The sequence below is a fragment of the Cavia porcellus genome, unplaced genomic scaffold (genome assembly GCF_034190915.1).
Source record: "Cavia porcellus strain 051 isolate PalLab524CR breed Dunkin Hartley unplaced genomic scaffold, mCavPor4.1 scaffold_7, whole genome shotgun sequence".
NCBI lineage: Eukaryota > Metazoa > Chordata > Mammalia > Rodentia > Caviidae > Cavia > Cavia porcellus.
Genome location: NW_026947490.1, coordinates 48837868 through 48858102, shown reverse-complemented (window position 1 = coordinate 48858102; position 20235 = coordinate 48837868). Strand labels below are relative to the sequence as shown.

The window sequence follows — 20235 nt, the reverse complement described above, 5'->3', positions numbered from 1 at the left end:
AATCAGGGTAGGTGGGCAGGGCGAATCGGGCGGGGCTCAACCTAGGGTTGGAGTTCAGTCGCAGCGCGGCTGCAGTTCCCGAAGCTGTTCCTAGAATTCTGCCGAGGTCGTCTCCTGGGGATCCTAATCGTGATGGGGACAGAGGTGGCAACTGGGAGGAAACTGGTGTTTCTCGTTACGTCGGCGAACCTGTGTAAGTTGCTGGAGTGGAGTTTCGGGGAGGAATCGGTGTGTCGGTCCGAGGTTGGAGCGGGCGCTCCTCACGCCGCGCCCACGGGAGGGTGGAGCTGATAAACCTGCCAGCCGCTCCGCCGCTCCTCCAAGGCCGGTGCCCCTCTGCCCCTTCCCCGCCCCTGGAGCGGGACTGGCTCCCTGCCCCCACCTGGAACTGCGATGCCTCCCCGCTCACCCCGCGGGAGGGAGCTGCCCTTCAAGCCTGGTGGCCCGGAATAGCTGGGAGGGCGGGTCCCTCTGTGCCCGTCCTCACCTCTGGGGCAGGACTGCGGGCGCAGGACCCTTCCCACTTTCACACATCTACCTGGCAGTCTTCCTCCCGCGCCTGGGAAGGGCCATCCTGACCCTCCTGTGTCTGCAGACTGTAGAGAGAAGCCCTGAGCCGCTCATCCCGGGCTCCCTGGGATCCTTCAGGGCCCTCGGAGGAAATGCAATAGGGGAGGGTGGGATGAAGTCTCCTCATCTGTTTCTTTGTGTGTATGTGTGTGTGTGTTTTACCCTTCTTGTTTTTGCACGCGCCTCTACCTCCCCTGAATCTCTGGGCAGAGAATCACGGTGAAGAGCTGGAGAGGAAATGAAACTGAAGGCTGAAATTTCCTAGGGCTCAGCATTCAAAATTCCTTCCTACAGTGACTACCAAGGAGTCCTTAATAAATGTTGATTGAGTGACTCTTCCAAAGGGAGGATGTGGTTGTTGGTTGGCTGGATTCTCTTCTGAGCTAGAACTCTGCCCTTCCCACTGGCTGGACGGGAGAGTTGTTTCCTCTGTAAACTCTTTCCTGAGAAACAATGCGACACGCTTGCTTGGGCTTGCCTGTGACTCTAGATGTGTTTGCGTGGGGCTGGTTGTGTAGTTGGTTGGCTTAAGCGTTAGTCAACTTGTGTCCGCGCCTGTATGTTTATCTGTCTGATTTTTAAAAAAGGTTGTGGTCTGGAGATCAAACCCACAGCTTTGTGTTCTGTCTGTGATTCCTGGGTGTCCATCTGCACAGAGTTGTATGTAGTTACCTCAGTCTGTATGATTCTCCATTTCCTACAAGTTTCATATTTTAGGGAGCATTAAAAGACACGAACAATTACAATCAGTATGGATGTCTTCCAAAGAACACAGTTCTGTTCTTTTCTTTTTGGTTTTTTGAGACAAGGTCTTGCTCTGCAGTCCAGGCCGGTCTTGAACTCACTGTATGGCCCAGGCTGACCTCGTGGTGACTCTCCTGCCTCAGCCTCTCAAGTGTTGGGTTTGCAGACATGTGCCACCGTGCCCGGCCTTGAGAAGAATTTTTGAAGAACAGAAATCCATAGATTCCCTGCACTAGTTGGATAAGCCACTCCTTTGTCCATTACTACAAAAGTTTAAGCCCTTGAAGTGGATGGGACAGGAAAAATTATTCTCTGTATTGAACAGATGAGGAAACAGGTCTAAGACGGAAACAGCTTTTCCAGGCTGACAAGAGAGGGACCTGGGAGTGGAATGGACTCCCAATTTGCTTTTCTTTGCCACTCATGGGCCCAGCATCTCAGGACCCCATGGCAGAGGAACCATTTGAGATACTACTTCAGAATATCTTGGCTTAGAAAATTTCTTCCTCACTGATCTCTTCCTTCTCACTTCTCCCTCTCCCCCTACTCATCCACTTCCCTTTTTCTTCCATTTCCTTTCTTTTTCTACTCCACCTATTTTACTTCTGCTGGTACCTTAGAAATGCTAGTGACACCCATAGTCATTTTCTGTTTTTGGGTTTTGTACACTCTTTTGATACTCAGTGCTATAGACCTTGACCCATGCACTGTGTGACTATTTCCTCTTCCAAACTCAAAAGTGTCTCTGAGGTCAGTGACTAACAGGTTTCGTGCCAGTGACAGTATAAATACCAGTGACAGTACCTGTGAAGCCTGTAGACTTCCTGGAGCTGCTTCCTTCCACCCCTGTCTTCCTTCTTTTCTCTCCCTTAATTTCCAACATTCTTGGCACAGTAACAGGTCTGACACTAAGAGGATTGTTAGCACTGTTTCGAGCCTGAGAGTGTCTTTAGGGGGCTAAGTAACAGTGTTTCAGAGGGAGCCTGAGGTGAGGATGGATCAGCTCCTTAAGGACCTGGGGGTGCGGGTGGGCTGGGAAGTGACAACAGCTGTAAATAGGACGGGGTGTGGAGGAATGGACTTTTGCAAATTTTAAATCAAGGTGGGTCCAGGGGAAGGGACTAAGTTGGTTAATGCCTATGAGGACTGCAGCTGTGAGAGCAGCTACCCTAAGGTGGGTTCTAACTGGACTGGCTCTGCCTTGTGACCTTAGGCTACCAGCTCAGTCTTTTCAGTGGAAAACAGGAGTAGTAGTCTCTGTCCTACCCTCCCCATGGGGATGGGGGGGGTGGTTTGAGAGCTACCTTACCACATAAAAGGACTGTTATTGGGCAGCTGTTAGCTCTTCAGACTTCCGGGAGGGTGAAAGAATGCTGTTCCTGGTAGAGTAGGTCAAAGGAAACAGGGAGATTCCAAACAGGAAAAGTGAAAAACTGGGTCTCTTTCTAGATATCTAGCCAGTCCTCTTCCCTGTGAGCTTGACGCATGCATGGGTTGTTTGTCCCTCCCTCTGTCGTGGGCTGCTCCTCAGTGGGCTCCACTGTCAGGGAGGGAGGAAGGAGAAAGGGAAAGATGGTGACACCAGCCAAGCAAAGGCCCAACACCAGCCTAGGGAACTTGGTGTGGAGCAAGGCCTGACCTTGCTGGGGCAGAGACCCAGAGGCCTTGGGACACCGGGCTTGGGAAGAATAAAGCTGGTGACTGATAGAGCTGGTCTTTCTGTCCCGAGAGGGCCTGTCCTTTTCAGCAGTTTCTCCAGCACTAGAGGTATTCTTTTCAACACCATGTTGGTGGCCACTGGTTGGGTCGAGTTCACAATGGAACTCGGGGAGGAAGATGAAGGTAGGTTGGAACACTGACTTGTCTTCTCTTCTGCTTCCTGCAGTGTGGGGCGCCCACAGGGGCCACCCGGTTGGGGGAACTGCTGCCCTGTGTCTGGGTCAGTCTTCATCCTGGTATTTCCTGCTTTTGCTCCTCCTCCTGATGGAGATCTTGTAAACTCGAAATGACTGGATATTCAGGGACAGACTTAATTCAGAAGTGTAGATGGCTGAGTCACTCGTACTTTTCCCGTTCTACTCTGTGAAAGAATTGTTCCCTGAAAACCCGAAACTGGTGACAACAGTTGCAAGTAAGACAGGAGTGACTGTGGGATTCCTGCCTGTTCATCTTCTCACCTCTGAATCTCTTCACCTTGGAAAGTTTTTTTTTTTTTTTTGCCTTTTTCCTTTTTATCGGTACCAGGGATCAAACTCACAACTGCCTGCTTGCAAGGCAGGCGCTTATGCCACTGAGCTAAATCCTCAGCCCCTCACCTTGGAAAGTTTTGCATCAGCTCCTTGTGATTAGGGCATGTCTGGGGTCTCCCACCTTATTCTGGTTTGGGATGGAGCTGCTGTGTTTTTGTTTGTTTTGGTGTTTTGAGACAGGATCTCCCTATGTAGTTCAGGTTGGTCCTGAACTCACTATTTATCCCAGGCTGGCCTCAAACTGACAGCAATCTTCCTGCCTCGGTTTCTGAGGCTGGAATTATAAGCATGCACCATCCTGCTTGGCTCTGTTTTTCTCCCTTTTCTGAACAAAAGAAGGTGTACTGTATATACTTAATTGCATTGTTTATTTTACTTGATGCACTGGAGGTCTTTCACGCGAATGTTAGAGGGTTTGTGGCCTTGGTTGTTGGCCCGATGCTGCCCCCACGCATAGTCAAGGGGCTTTGGTACGGTGGACTTAGAAATAGCTGACCCTAACCCAAAGATGGACTGAAATGCTGCACACATTTTATGTGCTAGACTCAGAGTCCAGGGGCTTGTTTTCCACATTAGTTAGCTTGGAAGGGAGACACTGGGGACAACTAAACGTGAACCTACTTCGTTTCAGAGACTCAGGAAAGACCACAGCAAATGTATGAGATAGAGACCTCTATGTTGGTTGGAAGCAATGCTTGAAGGCCTGTTGGGGTTTTCCAGGCATTGAAAACTCAGCATTCATGTGCCTGGGACTCCCTGATAAGCAGGGTTTCTGTCTAAAGTCCAACTGGTGTCATTGTGTCACAATGGGGGAGGGGACAGGAGGAAGCGGCTGTCGGCCAGGAAGCCAGACTCCCCGGTCCCTGGGTCCTAGGCAGGCCTGGGAGCCCTTTGCTGGCTGTGAGCAGCTGATGGAGGTGTTGGTGGGCTGGGCAGGAGGAACTGGAGGGTGTGAAGATGGGACCACGGAGAGGAAAGCACTCCTGTCTTCCCTGGAGATCGGCACTTTCTGCCATTGTCCCTCCCAGGTCTGAGCCAGTTCCGTGACACCACCGTATGGGCAGCCAAGGGTGGCTATTGGGACACAGACCTGCCTGTATAGGGCCCCAGGTGCATTCCTCTTGCCCTCCCCCACTTTGTCTCAATTCTGCTCCAGCCTCTGGAAGGAGGCTGTCATTCTTGGATCCTGCCTGCCTGGTGTCACTCCGGGCCTTTGATTGAAAGGCCAGACTTCCAGGAACTGGTTCAGGCTTTGCTGAGGAAGGAAGGGCAAACAGGGAGGGGATGGAAGCCTCACTGGAGGTCCGGATTCTAATAGAGTTGCAATGTCAAATTCATTTGTTAATCTAACAGATTTTGGTGTTGACTGGATTGTGGGTATTGTGCTAATTTGGGGGGGGGGTGGTGAGTGATCTCCCGCTGTGTCATAACTATGAGCGTACACAGCTGTGGTGTTAGGTTGCACTCGCTCTCTCTAACAGCTGGAGGGTCCTCAGGTGCCCAGAGGGAAGTTTGGATACGTTCTTTGAAGAAACCAGAGATGCTGTCTAGCTTTCCTCTTTTTCCTTCCTTTTAAAAATTCAAACTAATGCAACAAGGAAAGCTCTAATAGTCAACAGCATATATAGAGAAGACAAAGGATTTCCTAATAAAGCAGTCAGAGGAAATAGCTCTTCTCTTGTGGGTGAGGCCCTTTGTGTAGAATACACAGGGTTTGGTGCAGTCTTTTATGCATCTGGATGAGGGCTGCTTGTGGCTCATGACAGTCCTCTAGGTACACACTCGGGATCTTTCTCCATTTGCAAGGAACTACAGCCTCAGTGACCAAGCAGAAATGCAAAACAGAGTGTCAGCGCTGTCATCCAAGCACAACATGTTTTGGTAGCATAGGGAGATACAGAAGCCAGGTGTGGCGCAAGCCCGAGATCCTAGTACTGGCGAGGCTGAGGCAGGAGGATTGCCAGGAGTTTGAAGCCAGCCTGGGCTACATAGCTCAAGATGAGCTCAAGACCAGCCTGGGCTACATAGCAAGACCCTGTCTTAACTACCTCCCACTAATTAACAGGGTACATAGTAACTTTAAGAAAAAAAATTTTTTTTGGTCTTTTTTGTTTTACCGGTACCAGGGATCGAACTCACGACTGCCTGCTTGCAAGGCAGGCACTTACGTTGCTGAGCTAAATCCCCAGCCCCTTGAAGAAAAATTTTTTAAAAAAATTAGTTATACATGTGTGTAGCCAGTGCAGTGGTGAATGCCTCTAATCCTAGCACGTGGGGCTGTAGCAGGAGGATTGTCATAAACTCAAGGCCAGTCTGGGCTACATAGTTTAAGGCCAGCCTGAACTATAGTGAGATGCTGCCTCAAAACAAAACAAAACAAAACAAAATGAAAACCTAAAGTGATATGTATGTATGTATGTATGGTAAAATATGTATTAAGTAGCTAGACATTATAGTGAACACTTCTGATGTCAGCATTTAGGTGATAGGAAGATCATGAGTTCTAGACCAGTGTGAACTATATAGCAAAACCTTGCTCCCTACCCCCCAAAAAAGCGCCTTTAAACAAGAGTCATTCTATAGTATTCTACTCCATGTCTGTATCATAATTTATGAATCATTCCCTTTAGGGTTTTTCCCCTTGCTTTACTAAATAACATTAATCTTTAAATTTATCTTTGATATTTTCTTAGGCTATATTCCTGAAAGTGTTTTTTTTTTTTTTTTTCTTTTTCTTTTTGTAAATGGGGATTGAATTTAGGGGTACTGTACCACTGAGCTACATCCTTAGTCCTTTACAATTTTAAAAATTTCTATTTTGAGACAATGTCTCAATAAGTTACCCAGGCTGGATGAGAATTTGGAATCCTCCTGCCTCCATATGCTAGTACCTGGGATGACCCTGTGACTACTGAGAGGTTTTTTGGGGGAGGGGAGAGAGAGGAAGGCTGTTGATGTGTAGGTCAGGTTGACCTTGAACAAACTATGGAGGCCAGGCTGGCTTTGAACTCAGTGATCCTCTTGTCTCAGCCTCCCAAGTGCTGGGATTATAGGTGTATACCACTACACTCACCCTGATGTTTTGGTTTTTTTTCGGAGACAGGGTCTCTGCTATGTAGTCCAGGCTGCCTTCATACTTACTATGTAACTCAGAATGGCTTCAAATTCATGGTGAAGGGATTTAGCTCAATGGCATAAGCGCCTATCTGGCAACCAAGAGGTCTTGAGTTCTATCCCTGGCGCGCACACACACACACACACAATTGGTACAAATTCATGGTGATCATTTTGTCTCAGCCTTTCAAATGTTGAGATTGCAGGCTCAAAACCACACCTGCTTTTGAGAGATTAATTTTGACTGAGGAAAATCACAGTAATCAGGGGACATTTGAACAGCACCTTGAAAAAAAGATAGGATTTCCTGGCTTGCCCAGTGGAGGAGATGACATAGTAATTTTAGAGGATTGGAATTGGGCAGATATGGGTTAAGACCTTACTATTTGTAGCTGTGTGATTTGAGGCAACTGTTACAAATCTCAGTTTTCTTCTTACAAATTGGGATGGTAGCCAGGTGTGGTGTGGCACACGCGTAATCCCAGCACTCTGAGGGGCTGAGGCAGGAGGGTCCCAAGTTCAAGCTCAGCCTGGGCAACTGAACAGTTCAGGAGATTCTGTATTAAAGGGGACAGGGTGAGGTGAGGATGTAGCTCAGTGCACAGGCTTTGGGTTCAGTCCCCTGCACCACAGAAAGGAAGGGGCGATGATAACAACAGGATTTGTCTCAGGATTTTTGTGATAATTTAATGAGAAAATCCATAAAAGGCACTGACCAAAGTGTGCAGGAGCAGTATGCTACCCTTTTGGCAGTCATTAGACTCTCCTGAGATTCAAGGGGAGGAATCATAGATTAGTCACAAAGTAAGAAAACTGTGTGGGAGAAGGTAAATAGATAGGCATGACCATTTGGAAAGTACAAGGCACATAATGATTAATGATTTCCAGGAGTTCTACCATCGGTCCACTGAGTTACATGCTTATACAGTAGCCACCTCATCCTTTGTGATACCTTTTTGTTTGTTTGTTTGTTTGTTTTTGAGACAGGATTTCACATATGTTTCAGACTGGCCTTGAACTCATTATGTAGACCTAGCTGTTCTTTTACGTCTGGTGCTCTTCCTGTCTTTGCCTCCTCAGTGTGGGGATGATAAGTGTGTGCCACCACGACTGGCTTCCTTTTTTCTATTTTTTACTTTGAGATAGGGTCTAGCGAAGTTGCTGAGTTGCCCAGACTGAGTTTAAACTTGGAACCCTCCTGCCTCAGCTTTCCAGAGTACTGGAATTACAGGTACGAGCTGTCACACCTGCCACAAAATACCATTTTTGTTTTTGTTTTTACTTTTTGCCATACTGATATTGAACCCGTGGTCCTCTTACATGCTGGGCATGGGCTTTACCACCGCCCCCCAGGACTGTTTCTCACTTAGGATTCTGTTCTTTCCTGTGATCCAATCTGTTTTTATCAAACTTATAATAGTTTCTTTTAAGTTATAATATTTGGTTGTTACAGAAATATAGAAAATAAAAAAGAAGGGGCTGGGGATTTAGCTCAGCGGCATAAGTACCTGCCTTGCAAGCAGGCAGTCGTGAGTTCGATCCCTGGTACCAATAAAAATGAAAAAGACAAAAAAAAAAAAAAAAAAAAAAAGAAAAGAAAAGTAAAAAGAAAAGCTATTTGTGTTCTCATCTCATAATATGTAGTGTGGGTGTTTGTTTTCGGTCTTTTTGAGGCAGTTTTGCTATGCAGTTCAGGCTGGCCTTGAACTCGATCTTCCTGCTTCAGCCTTAAGAGTTTTAAAAATGTATATACTTGAGTTATTTTATTTATAAAAACAGGATCATATTTTACATTTGTTTTTATGTTTCAGGACTGTTTCTGTGCCAGTTCAAATTGATCCACCTTGACTTTGGGGCGGCAATGTGCATTGTCCACAAAGCTGTGGTGGTTGGTGCAGTATCATGCACTGGAATCAGGTTACCCAGGTTACAATCTTATTTCTGTCACCCACTGGTTCTGTGACCTTGAGCAAATCACTTAATTTCTGTGCCCCAATTGATTCCTGTGTTAAGATGGGAGCAATAAACAGCATCTATCTCAGAGTACTGTTGCGAGGATTTATTTCTTTATTTATTTATTTTATTGGTACCGGGGATTGAACTCACTGAAAGGCAGGCGCTTATGCCGTTGAGCTAAATCCCCAGCCCCTGTGTTGCGAGGATTTAATAAACCATGACAGGGCTCAAAAGAATATCTTGAACATAGTGTTCAAAAATTTAGCTGCTCTGGTTATTTTACTCATGGCTTTCCTGGTGTACTAGTAATGTGTAAAGAGAAAGGGTAGGGAGTGCCTGCCACCAACCCTCCGCTGTCAGATCTCTCAACGCACTGTAGTGACGCTTTGTGTGCACGGGTACCTCTCACCTACCAGACCAGGAACTTCTGGGAGCAGAGAACATCAGTTGTTTACTATTTGGAGTCCTCAACCCCTAGCACAACGCCTGGTACAAGATGGCATTCAGTAAATGTTTGCTAAAGAGCCTAGTGCAGTGACCTTTTAGAGCATTCTTTTTTTAAACTTTTTTTTTGGTCTTTTGAGAAAGGATCTTGTTATGTAGTTCAGGATGGGCTTGAATTTACCACGTAGCCCAGGCTAACCTCACTCAAGCGATCCTCCTGCCTCAGCCTCCCAAGTGCTGGGATTACAGATGTATACCACCATGCCCAGCCCTCTGTTTAGAACTTTCAATGATACAAACAGCCCATTGCTTCATGCATGCCATAGGTTTACCACCACTGGAATAGAGCATTATTAACAACTGAGGTCATAGCCGACAGTCTGTTAATTAAGGTTTACCTCAAAGATGAGTCCTAGATTGTACCCCAGAACCTTCACTGAGCTGCATCCCTCGCTCTTTTATTTTTATTTTTTTATTTTGGGACAGTGTTCTGCTAATACACACATTCTGAGTGTCTTTGTGTTCTAATATTCTCTTCTTACAGGGATACCAGGGGTCACATTTGAACATAATTCCTACTCTCAAGGCCCTGTCTTTTAGTAGTCACACTTTGAAGTACTGAGAAGTCTGACATAAGAATTTTTGGGAAATATTTAGTTCACAATAACCACAAATCATTTTGAAGTTCACCTCTGCCAAAAGGAGCTAAAGTCTGCCCAGGGTAGAGGTGGGGTCTTCGCAGTTTGCTTGGAATTTCTTGGTTGCACTTGTCATGAGGACAGTGAAAATGGGTGCTTCCCCCCACCCCCTACTTTACCATATCATTTAATCTTTTTTTTTTCAAGCAAGATCTCACTATGTAGTCCAGGCTGTCCTGGAACTCTTAAGGTGATCCTCCTGCCTCAGCCTCATGAGTGCTAAGATTACAGATGTGTGTGCTACCATGTCTGGCTGTTTCGATTTCAAACTGACCCCTTCTCTAGGACCTACCGGGTGACAATCCTAGCTGTGATGCAATCCAGAGGACTGAGCTACTTCTCTAGGCCAGTATGGCACAGGTGCCTCAATGGGCTGTTTGTATCATTGAAAGCTCTAAAATGTTCACTCTAGGTATTGTCTGAGGCCCAGAGAAAACCTGCCCAGCTGACGTTTAAAAATTTTTTAGAAGGGGCTTTGCTAAGTCATTAAATTCTCCAAGGTGGGATCACACTTTTGTATTCCTACTTTGACCTCCCAGTGTGCTGGGATTAAGTGGTATACACCACCATGCCTGGCACGGTATTAAACTTTTGAAAAGATCAGGCCTTGGTTTTCCTTTGTTTGGTCATACCCCCTTCTGCTAGTTTAAAATTTGGACTTAGCCAGGGACAGTAGCATGTGCCTGGAACCCTAACACTCTTAAGAAGCTGAGGCAAGAGGCTCATAAAATCAAGGTCAACCTGGGCAGTTTAACAATTTACTAAAACCCTGTTTCAAAATAAAAACTAGAAACAAGGGCTGGTGATGTAACTCAATGGGAAGTCCCCAGATTCAATCCCAGGGGCCAGGTCCAGGGATAATAGTTTCAATTTCTAGTACTGGGGGCGGGGGGGAGGAAGAAAATAAAAAGAAAGAAAAAACAAAACAAATCAATCCCAGGTGCCAGAAAGAGAAGTGAGTGGAGAGCGTATCTTCACAAAGAAAGGTTAACTAGTAGACCGTCTGCAGTGACCTATTTGTTGAGCAGACATTTACTGAATGTCAGCTTGTACCAGGTGTTAGGCTAAGGGTTGAGGACTCAGAATAATAAGTAACATGCTCTGTGCTTCCTGGGGGTTTATGTCACATAAGGTCACAGACAAGGTGTGTGCAGGGCTTGCACTTGGACAGTGTTTTGCAGGCGATAATGAAAGCCTAGGAAGAGGCTTTAAGCTGGCTGAGGTGAGGTTGGGTGTGGTAGGTCTTTTCCTGGAAAAGAATGTAGAGGAACAGGTGTCAGTCAGATAAAGAGGGAAGAGGATGTTCCACATAGCAGAAATAGCTGAGCAGAGGCAGAGATAGTGAGGCAACTGGGTCTCTGCTGTGAAGTGTAAGTGGTTGGATGCTGCGGGAGGGTAAACTGCTGTAGGAGAGTAGGTGAGAAAAGATAAGTGTATCAGGAAGCCCTGTAGTGTTGAAACTTTGTAGCTTGCTGGTAAATCTGGATTTTATCTTATAGGCAATGCAGAATCATCAAACCTTTGAAGCCCAGCCAGGTGTGGTGGCACGGGCTAGCAATCCCAGCCCTTGGGAAGCCAAAGCAGGGGGATTGTGAGTTCTTGGGCTATAATAGCAACGCCTCCCCTCCAGCCCCACCTGAAGCTTTTTATGGATCTGCCTTTATAGGAAGGCTTTATAGTACACAGTACCACAGGCTCTCGATTGGACCATATTTGTTCAGGTTTGCACCATTACTCACTATTGAGCATTCAACAATTTTCTTAACTGCTCTAAGCGTCGGTTTTCTTATAGAATATAGCAAAGAACCTGTTATTTATTCTTATGTAGAAAATAGTAATACTGTCATCCACCTCTGAAGTTGGACAGGGATTAAAGGATGGCCCATATCATAGCCTCACAACCATGCCCAGCATTCAGGAAGTGCCCACCAACCCTTAGCTTTCCATTTGGCCATGGAGTGGAGGTTGGATTTCCTGTACATGGAAATGGCCAAGCAAGCCAAAAATCTACTGATGCTTTTAACTTTGTAGCTCTACTCATTGTGACTACACATTAAACTTTATAATAGAAAGCCTCCAGTGCCCTTGCATTTTGGTTAACCATGTGCACCCCGTCATTTGTACGTGTGTGCACTGTAAGGCAAATATAGTCCCAGGGTTAACTGCAAAAGGGGAGCGGTGCTGGTTCCAGGGAGGATGTAGAACAGATGAGGAGGCGGGCAGGGAACTTGCTGTCCTCCTGTAGATGTGGCCCTGTGAGGGGGAGCTCTGGGCTCTGCTGTCCACCTGTGAAGGAACCAGGAGTGTGAGCCTCATCGACGTGGCCACAGTGACAGATGGAGAGGGCTTGTGGGGCTGGAGTCCCAGCACTTTGCAGACAGTATTCATTATTTATTTATACATACGTCTTGTTAAGAAAACTTTGAAGTCCAAAAGAGAAGTATACATAGAACAGCCTGTGGGTGACTGGTAGTAATGGGGTGCAGTACTTACCTGGTACTTCCTGTTGGTCACAGTCACGCACTGTCCTTAGCACTTTATTTGTGTTAGCTTGTTTAACCCTCACTATAGGGCTTTGATGTAGAAACTGTTATTATCCCCATTTTACAGACAGGCAAACTGAAGTCCAAGATGGTTAAGTGGCCTGCCTGGGTCACATGGTCAAGTAAGACAGAGGCTCATTCGGGAATTGGAAGGGGAATAAATGTGGACCAGTATGTCTGAGGTGTGCTGTGATGAGAGCAGGGCAGGTACATGGGCTGGATTTGACCTGTCAGTGATAGGCAGTGGCCCCATTAGGCCACAGCAGATGGGCACCTTTGGGCCTGGAGGTGAAGGTCTCTGTTAGTAACAAGAAGCCCATGGTATGAGCTGGGCATGGTGGCTTAAGCCTGTAGTCCCAGAACTCAGGAGGCTGAGGCAGGAGAACTGCTGCAAGTTGGAGGCCAACCTGGGCTATACAGCGGGATCCTGTTTCAAAAAGGAAAAAAAAAAAAGGCTCACCATCAGGATTAGTGAGGAGAGGGGTGCATGCCTGAGACCTGGCATGTCGTGCTTGTCTGTGTGTGATTCCCAAGTGCGTTTGAGGTCTGATGTTTCAGCATGTCACTGGACAGGGCCCAAAGAGGCCCCACAAGTGGGTTGTAGGTAGAACACATAAAGAAGTTTCTTAGGTGGAATTTAAAGACTTAAAGTGTAGGCCTTCTAGGGCTGGAGATTTAGCTCAGCGGCATAAGCGCCTGCCTTGCAAGCAGGCAATCATGAGTTTGATCCCCGGTACCGATAAAAAGGAAAAAGACAAAAAAACAAAACAAAACAAAAAAAAAGTGTAGGCCCTCTAGAGAGCTGAGAATATGTATGTGTTTCTGTGCACTCTATGGCAGGTTTGGGTGTGGTTGGCTCCAGGAAGTAGGATAATGGCTTATTTTCCGGGTGAAAGGATTGAAGGGTTTTCTGGAGGAAGGCAGGCTCCACACTCCACTTGTTTTTCAAAGGTGTATGATTTATTTTCCAAAAATAGTCTTTAAAACTTTTGGATCTACTTCTGTATATAATACTCATTTGTGTCCTTTGTGGATTTACAATGTCTTTTAATGGATTTTGGGTGTGATAGGGCTGGATGAAAAGAATAAACCAGCCTAGGGAGAACAGATATGGATAGCCTTGGATACCACTCTGTGTCTCCTGATGTTATAGTCAGTCTGGAGACAGGGTTGCATGTAGTTCAGCTTGGCCTCAAACTCCCAGCAAGCTTCCTGCCTCAGCCTCCCAAGTGCTGGCATTACATGTGTGTGCCACCACACCTGGCAGAAGTTGTAGTCTTCTTAAAAGTACAATTTTTAAATTGTGATTTTTTTCCTTATCTATTTTTTTTTAAGCCTATCTATTTCTTCTATTTCAGAACTCTACAAAGAACTCAGAAGTGAATTAGAACCAGCAGCTTCCTAGACTGTGGTGGGGGGTGTGTCTCAAAAGCTGGTTTTTAGTTTAATTACACGCTGTTCATTATTTGGGTGGTGTCAGGTTGGGATCTTGAGGAGCTGCCTCTGAGATACCAATTATCATAGAAGATGTTTATTAGGGAGAACTCCTAGGACCCACGGTGAGGGAGAGGATAGAAGTAAGAGTGGCTGAGGGAGAGTTACACTGTAATCTCAGTGAGGCTCGGCATTGTGGGGCTGTGGGCCACAGCTCCCGGGGCAGGAAAGCTGGGCCATAGAACTGGGACTGACAGTTCCACCTCCTGTCACTAGTCAGACGCTAGGATCCGGCAACCTCGCAGATGACTGCAGCCTGGAGCCCACAATGCGACACTGAGTCCTTGATTCCCAGCACACTTCACATTGCAGAAGCCAAGTGTTCACTTTAAAAAGCTTGGAAAAACAAGGCTCCCGTCAGCAAAACAGGGAAGGCAGACATGCAAGTCCAGGCATTTGTATTAGCATTCTCAGTAAAGGCTGAGTAAGAGCGCTCCACACCCTTAGGAGTTGTTTCCAATAAACTAAGGGCCATGTGGTTTACTTTCTGCATTTGTTATTATCTGAGTTCAGAATTACTGGCATTAAAAAGGTAGTGAGAAATATACAAAGTAGCAGGTACAAAGTAATATTAAAAACAAATTCATAGGGCCAGGGATTTAGTTCAGTGGCAGAAGTGCCTGCCTGGCAAGCACGAGGTCATAAGTTTGATCCCCAGTACCAAAACAACAACAACAACAACAAATTCATAGATTAAAATCAACTTGCTTTTTAAAAGAACAGCATTTTATGAGCTGGTCACGGTGGCACATGCTTGTAATCCCAGCAGTTGGAAGATTGAGGCAGGAGGATTCCTGAGTTCAAGACTGACTTGGGCTACATAGGGAGATGCTGTCTGAAAGCAAAAATTGAAAGAATACATTTTGTTACATAGTTTACCTTCATTAAGCCAGGGGCCCTTTCAGAAACAGCATGGTTTATTGTACCAATAACAGAAGGTATAGGAAAAAAAGCTGGCAGGCTAAGGCAGATGGATTGCACAAATTTGAGTTCAGCATGGGGAATTTAGCAACTTAGACCCTCCAAGTAAACAAAGGGCTGAGGATGTAATTCATTCTAAAGGGCCTGTTATCCCAGCACTGTCTGATGTAGGAGAACTGTGAGTCCAAAGCCAGCCTGGGTTATATATATAGTGAGGTTGAGACTCATCAAGACTACATAGTAAGATCCTGGTTTTAAAAAAAGGAAGGAAAGAGGAAGGATGGAGGGTTTTGAGAGGAACTTGTACACTGTTTTATTTTTTTATTTTTATTTTTATTTATTTATTTTTTTGTCTTTTTCATTTTTTATCGGTACCGGGGATCGAACTCACGACCGCCTGCTTGCAAGGCAGGTGCTTACGCCGCTGAGCTAAATCCCCAGCCCCTACACTGTTTTAGCTTTGCCATTTTCTTGCCATGAAACTCTGGGTCAGCCACTTAACCTTTGAGACACTTACTGGGGGAGAATATTATCTGTACTAATTCCCAGTGATGATGTATCAGGTTGAAATAAATGTATCTAAACACTCTATCTGGCCATGGTGGTGCATACCTGTAATCCCAGGATTTGGGAGGCTGAGACGAAGAGTATAAGGCTAGCCTGAACCACACAGTTCTCAAGAAACACCCTCCACCCAAAAAACCAAACTTCTAAACATTGATGCCAGAGCAGGGGATTTGGTGGGAGGGATGACCCAAAAGAATTTGGAGACATCCAGTTCAAACCCCTCATATTTCAAGTAAGGAAGGAGAACCTCAGTTGTCAAGAGACCATGTTGAGGGGGCTGGGGATTTATTTAGCTCAGCGGCATAAGCGCCTGCCTTGCAAGCAGGCAGTCGTGAGTTTGATCCCTGGTACTGATAAAAATGAAAAAGACAAAAAAAAAAAAAAAAAAAAAAAAAAGAAAGAAAAGAAAAGAAAAGAGAGACCATGTTGAATGGTGTGGATACTTCAATAAAAGAAAACATTCTTGAATTTGACAGATGTGCTTGCATTGTAGTTCTTTATGCATTTATCTAAGAAGACCAGGGTGTGACTTCAAGCTATAAATAAAGTCTTCCTGTGTCTGTGCTTTGAAACTTGAGTGAGGCTGATGGTGTAAGTGCAGGTTCATAGCCCTGTCGAAGATCCCGGGATCCTGTGCCTAGTTTAATTTGGCAGGTTTGCGCCCGCCTGGGAATTCCAATTCCTCCCTTCCCCTTTATTTAATCAAATCCCTTGATTCTCACTTCCTTCACCCTTACTGTGGCACGTTCCTTTTTATTATTTTTTATTTCAGGACAGGGCTTTGCTAAATTGTCCAGGCTGGGCTCAAATTTTGGAGTCTCCTGCCTCAGCCTCCCAGAGTGCTAGGATTACAGGTGTGTGCATCTTGCCCAGTTTCAGGGCCTCTAATGAGGCGATCTTAGCCAGATGCTAGTACTGACCTCGTCTCAGACCCAGTAGCTTGTGCTCTCAGGCATGTTCCTCACTCTATGGAGTCTCAGTTCCTCATGTAAAATCGGGTAATAGTATTTGGCCTGCTGATATGTCATGCTTCCTTCAAGGATCAAACGATGGCAGTGTGTCTGAAAACGCCTTAAAAAGCATCAAATGCTCTACTAATGTCAAGTATTATTATTATCCTCATTACTGTTCCCCTACTCCCTCCCTCCTGGGCCTCTGGGGTGATGGCTTCCTTCCAGAATTGTCTTGTTGAGTGGCTGCAGTCCTTTGTTAAGAAGCTTTCTCTGAACTGTGAAATGTCATTTGGAAGAAGCTGCCCTTGGACTAGCAAGAATTTAATTAGATTATTGGGAGTCACAGAGGGAACCATTAAAAAGGAAAGAAATTGCTTTTGAAGGAAGTATTTCATTTCCATCGCTAGAAGAAGCATTGGCCTGTAGATATAGCAAAACACATTAATTGAATTATTGATCAGTATTTGATTTTTTTTTTTTTTGGAGTCAAGATGTTGAACTCATTATGTGGCCCAGGCTTGCCTGGAGTTCATGGAGATACTTTTGCCTCAATGTCCCAGATTTAGAGATTATAGGCATGTGCCACCATGCCAGGCTGCAAAGCACATTTTAAAAAGGATTATTTGGATACTGGCAGGAGGCCTCAGAACTGAGGTGGGAGGAGCTAGCACTGCCCTTTTCGCTGGCCTTTCCCTTCTGACCGGGCCTATCTGTATCCTCCTCAGTCTTCCTGGTGCTGGGCAAGGGTACAGTGTACACCTCCAGTTCTGAAGTCCAAGTTCCTGAGAATAAGCGTGAGTGGGGCGGGGCCGTGGAGTGTGGGCAGGGCGGATGTGAGGGTGGTTTAGGGCTGTTCCCACCTTCTCCCTGCTCCTCCTCTTCCTCCCTCCTGTCTACAGAAGTCACGTTGAGCTGCACCTACTCCGGCTTCACCTCCCCCCGTGTGGAGTGGAAGTTCGTCCATGGTGACACTACCAGGCTTGTTTGCTATAATAACAAGATCACTGGTGAGTTGCCTCACCTTCTCTCCATTGCCCAGATGTGTGGAGGAGTTGACCCTGGATGCCAGGGGCAAGGTGTAGCCTGGGGAGGAAGAAGGGCAGGTGCCCCCTTCACCAGCTTCTCTCAGCTGTCCAGTTCACCCAATCTCTGCCTCCTTCTCTGGTAGCTTCCTATGCGGACCGAGTTACCTTTTCACCCAGCGGCATCACCTTCAGTACAGTGACCCGGGAGGACACTGGGACTTACACGTGTATGGTCTCTGAGGACAATGGCAACAACTATGGGGAGGTCCAAGTCCAGCTCACCGTGCTTGGTATGCAGCACATCACATATCTTCCCTGTGGGCCCGGAGCTGGCCACTTCCCTAAAGCCTAAGCGGATTGCTAAGCTTTGGAATTCGTTGATGGTGACAGTGTTTACTGATGGGGGCATTCAGAATTATGGCGCCGCTAGAAGGAAGTTAATGGCATAAGAGAGGGTGGCTGGAGCTCATTGGATGAGGCCCCCATCCTTGCTTCAGCAGTTTTCTTCCTGTCCCATCTCCAGTGCCGCCATCCAAGCCCACAGTCAACATCCCCTCCTCTGCCACGATTGGTACTCGGACGGTGCTGACCTGCTCTGAACAGGATGGTTCCCCACCCTCTGAATACTCCTGGTTCAAGGATGGGGTCCTGATGCCCGATGATCCCAAGAATAACCGTGCCTTCAGCAATTCTTCCTATACACTGGATCACAAGACAGGGGAGCTGGTATGGGCGGGAGGGGGCTGTAGATCCAGGGAGGAGGGCTGTGGGGCACAGTTACAGGACCGCTAAAGTCAGGGAGGGAGAACAAGCAACAAGCTGAGCTTGGAGCTAGTGTCAGGAGACATGAGGCTTAGATTTTTTTCTTTTCAAGCCAACTTTCTCTTCTCTGCAGATCTTCAGTCCTCTGACAACCGCAGATACTGGAGAGTACACTTGTCAGGCGCAGAATGGTTTTGGGAATCCCATGAGATCAGACAGTGTCCACATGGATGCTGGTGCGTGGGACCAGGATGGGGGCCTGGGTTCAGAGCTGGGTGGGACCAGGGTCTGCTTCTCATTCTGCCAGCGGTGGCACCATCAGCACCACAACTCAGCACGCAGGCGCCTAACCTCTGTTTTGTGTCTCACAGTGGAGCCAAATGTGGGAGGCATCGTGGCAGCTGTCCTCGTAACGTTGATTCTCCTTGCACTCTTGATTATCGGCATCTGGTATGCCTATAGCCGAGGCTACTTTGAGCGTAAGTAATTGCCCTCCTTTATGTCTACCATTCCCCTGTCCAGGCAAGGTTTGTGGGTGCCACCTGAGTACAGACCCCAGTACGGTGCTACCCTGAGAGGACAGATGGCTGGCCCCAGCCCCTATCCAATGCTGCCAGTGCTTCCCCACCCTGCTGGCAGCCTGGGCTCTGCTGTGGGTACTCACAGCCTCCTTTTTTCTCTTTCAGGAGCAAAGACAAAGTGAGTGAAATACTGCCCCTGGGTTCTCGGAAGTTGAGAACATGGATGCCTGCTGTGTCCTGGAGCTGAGCTGGGCCCTGGGGATGGGGATGGGAGTGCAGTATGGAGGGGGAAGCCACCAGCTTGGAGGAGCAGCACCTTCTGCCCTCTTTGTCCCAGACTTTGCCCCAGACTTCCTCTCTTTCCCTCCGCCTGTGCTTTTCTACGAGGTCTCCCTTCTGCACTTTTTAGTTTGGCCTCTAAGATCGGTGCAGTGTAAGGAGGGTGTAGGGCTGAGCACCTCTGTGTTCTGACCTTGTTCACAGGACCTCGTCAAGTAAGAAGGTGATCTACAGCCAGCCCGCTGCCCGCAGTGAAGTGAGTGTGCCTGCCTGGGGAGAGGCCCTCTCAGCTGGAGTGGGGGGCTTTCTAGCCCTCCTCTCTGTGTTCCTAAATTTAGCCAAAGAAGACTCTAGAGCTAACTGGAGTTTTTGTTTCCTTAGGGGGAATTCAAACAGACCTCCTCGTTCCTGGTGTGACCTGGGTGGCTCATTTTCTGTTTCTGATGCTGGTGTTACTCCAGAGTGACCAGACTCTGGCCCTGATGTCTGTAGATTCACAGGATGCCTTGTTTTCTAGACCCACAGGATCCTCCCACTTTTATCTTAGGATGTAATTTTAAGAACGTCAGCTTTGTACACCTTCCTCTTTACCACCTTCCCACCCTTTCTACCGCTGCTGAGTGGTTCCCCTTCCCTTACCCTGTGGGGAGAGTCCGCAGGAGTCTGGGTGCCTGCTGACGTCCCCTCTACGAAGACAGCAGAAGTGGTGGGGCTCCCAGGAATCTGAAACCACTACCTGGCCTGCTGTGGCCTCAGATAAGAATCTTGAGCCTGACTCCCGGGCTCTCTGCTCCCCAGGTGGGGACTGGTGCAGCTTCCAGACTGGGGACTGCAGAGCGCAGCAGCTGAAATGGTGGTTTGGTCATGACACTGTCTTTGGAGCCCATTTGCCTGTGTTCCCATGAAAAGTGTCACTAGGACCCTCCTGCCCTGTCTTCCTGTATCTATAAGAAAATAGGGAAGCGGAGTAAACTTTCAGGGACACAGAGCAAGAAACACTTAAAACCACTGATTCAAAGGAACAATGTGGGAACAACTGGACAGATCCCTAGAAGATGCCTGGAGGGTTGTGTGTGTTAGTTGTGACTCTGCTGAGACAGGGAGAGAATGAGAGAGAGTGAGAATGTGTGTGTGGTCTTCGCTGTGTGCTGACTGAATGGTGTGTGGAAGAGCTTATTAGCTGTTTGGCAAGATGGAGTTTCTGTGTTTAAATTAGCTGGATGTTGCTGGAAATAAAAACTTGGTTTGTCAATGCTTCTTTCTGTGGGGAATGGGGAAATAACATCACTGCACAAACAGGAAAATGCCTCAAAGCCCTGCTTCCTGGCCACCTGGGGCCAGGCCCCAAGGCCCTGTGCAACTCTTTCATTTCTGGAATTCAGGAGTTGTTGTTCC

At 47.0% G+C, this 20235-nt stretch overlaps 1 protein-coding gene and 1 long non-coding RNA gene across 3 annotated transcripts; both read left to right on the top strand.

The window, feature by feature from the left end:
- The first annotated feature begins 15 nt into the window (after positions 1 to 15).
- Positions 16 to 20092, top strand: F11r (F11 receptor). Of its 2 annotated transcripts, none has more exons than XM_063253537.1 (9): positions 16 to 193; positions 16979 to 17047; positions 17153 to 17260; positions 17422 to 17568; positions 17802 to 18004; positions 18174 to 18276; positions 18412 to 18519; positions 18727 to 19096; positions 19222 to 20092. In XM_063253537.1, exons 1-8 carry the CDS (start codon positions 133 to 135, stop codon positions 18741 to 18743), a joined length of 816 nt encoding a protein of 271 aa, XP_063109607.1. In that variant the 5' UTR covers positions 16 to 132; the 3' UTR covers positions 18744 to 19096; positions 19222 to 20092. The 2 variants fall into 2 exon arrangements, with proteins under 2 accessions (XP_063109607.1, XP_063109608.1); XM_063253538.1 differs by lacking the exon at positions 16 to 193 and adding an exon at positions 3084 to 3156.
- On the top strand, positions 3165 to 15722 carry LOC134476961 (uncharacterized). The gene is made up of 2 exons (XR_010048819.1): positions 3165 to 7908; positions 8489 to 15722. It is a non-coding gene; the product is annotated as an uncharacterized LOC134476961 (long non-coding RNA).
- Positions 20093 to 20235: the final 143 nt, after the last annotated feature.

Excerpts from the sequence above, each read along its gene's own strand:
- F11r (XM_063253537.1), top strand. The coding sequence starts at position 133 with ATGGGGACAGAGGTGGCAACTGGGAGGAAACTGGTGTTTCTCGTTACG. Across the intron at positions 17,261-17,421 it reads CTATAATAACAAGATCACTG|CTTCCTATGCGGACCGAGTT; the intron begins GTGAGTTGCCTC and ends CTTCTCTGGTAG. Across the intron at positions 18,277-18,411 it reads CAGTGTCCACATGGATGCTG|TGGAGCCAAATGTGGGAGGC; the intron begins GTGCGTGGGACC and ends TGTGTCTCACAG.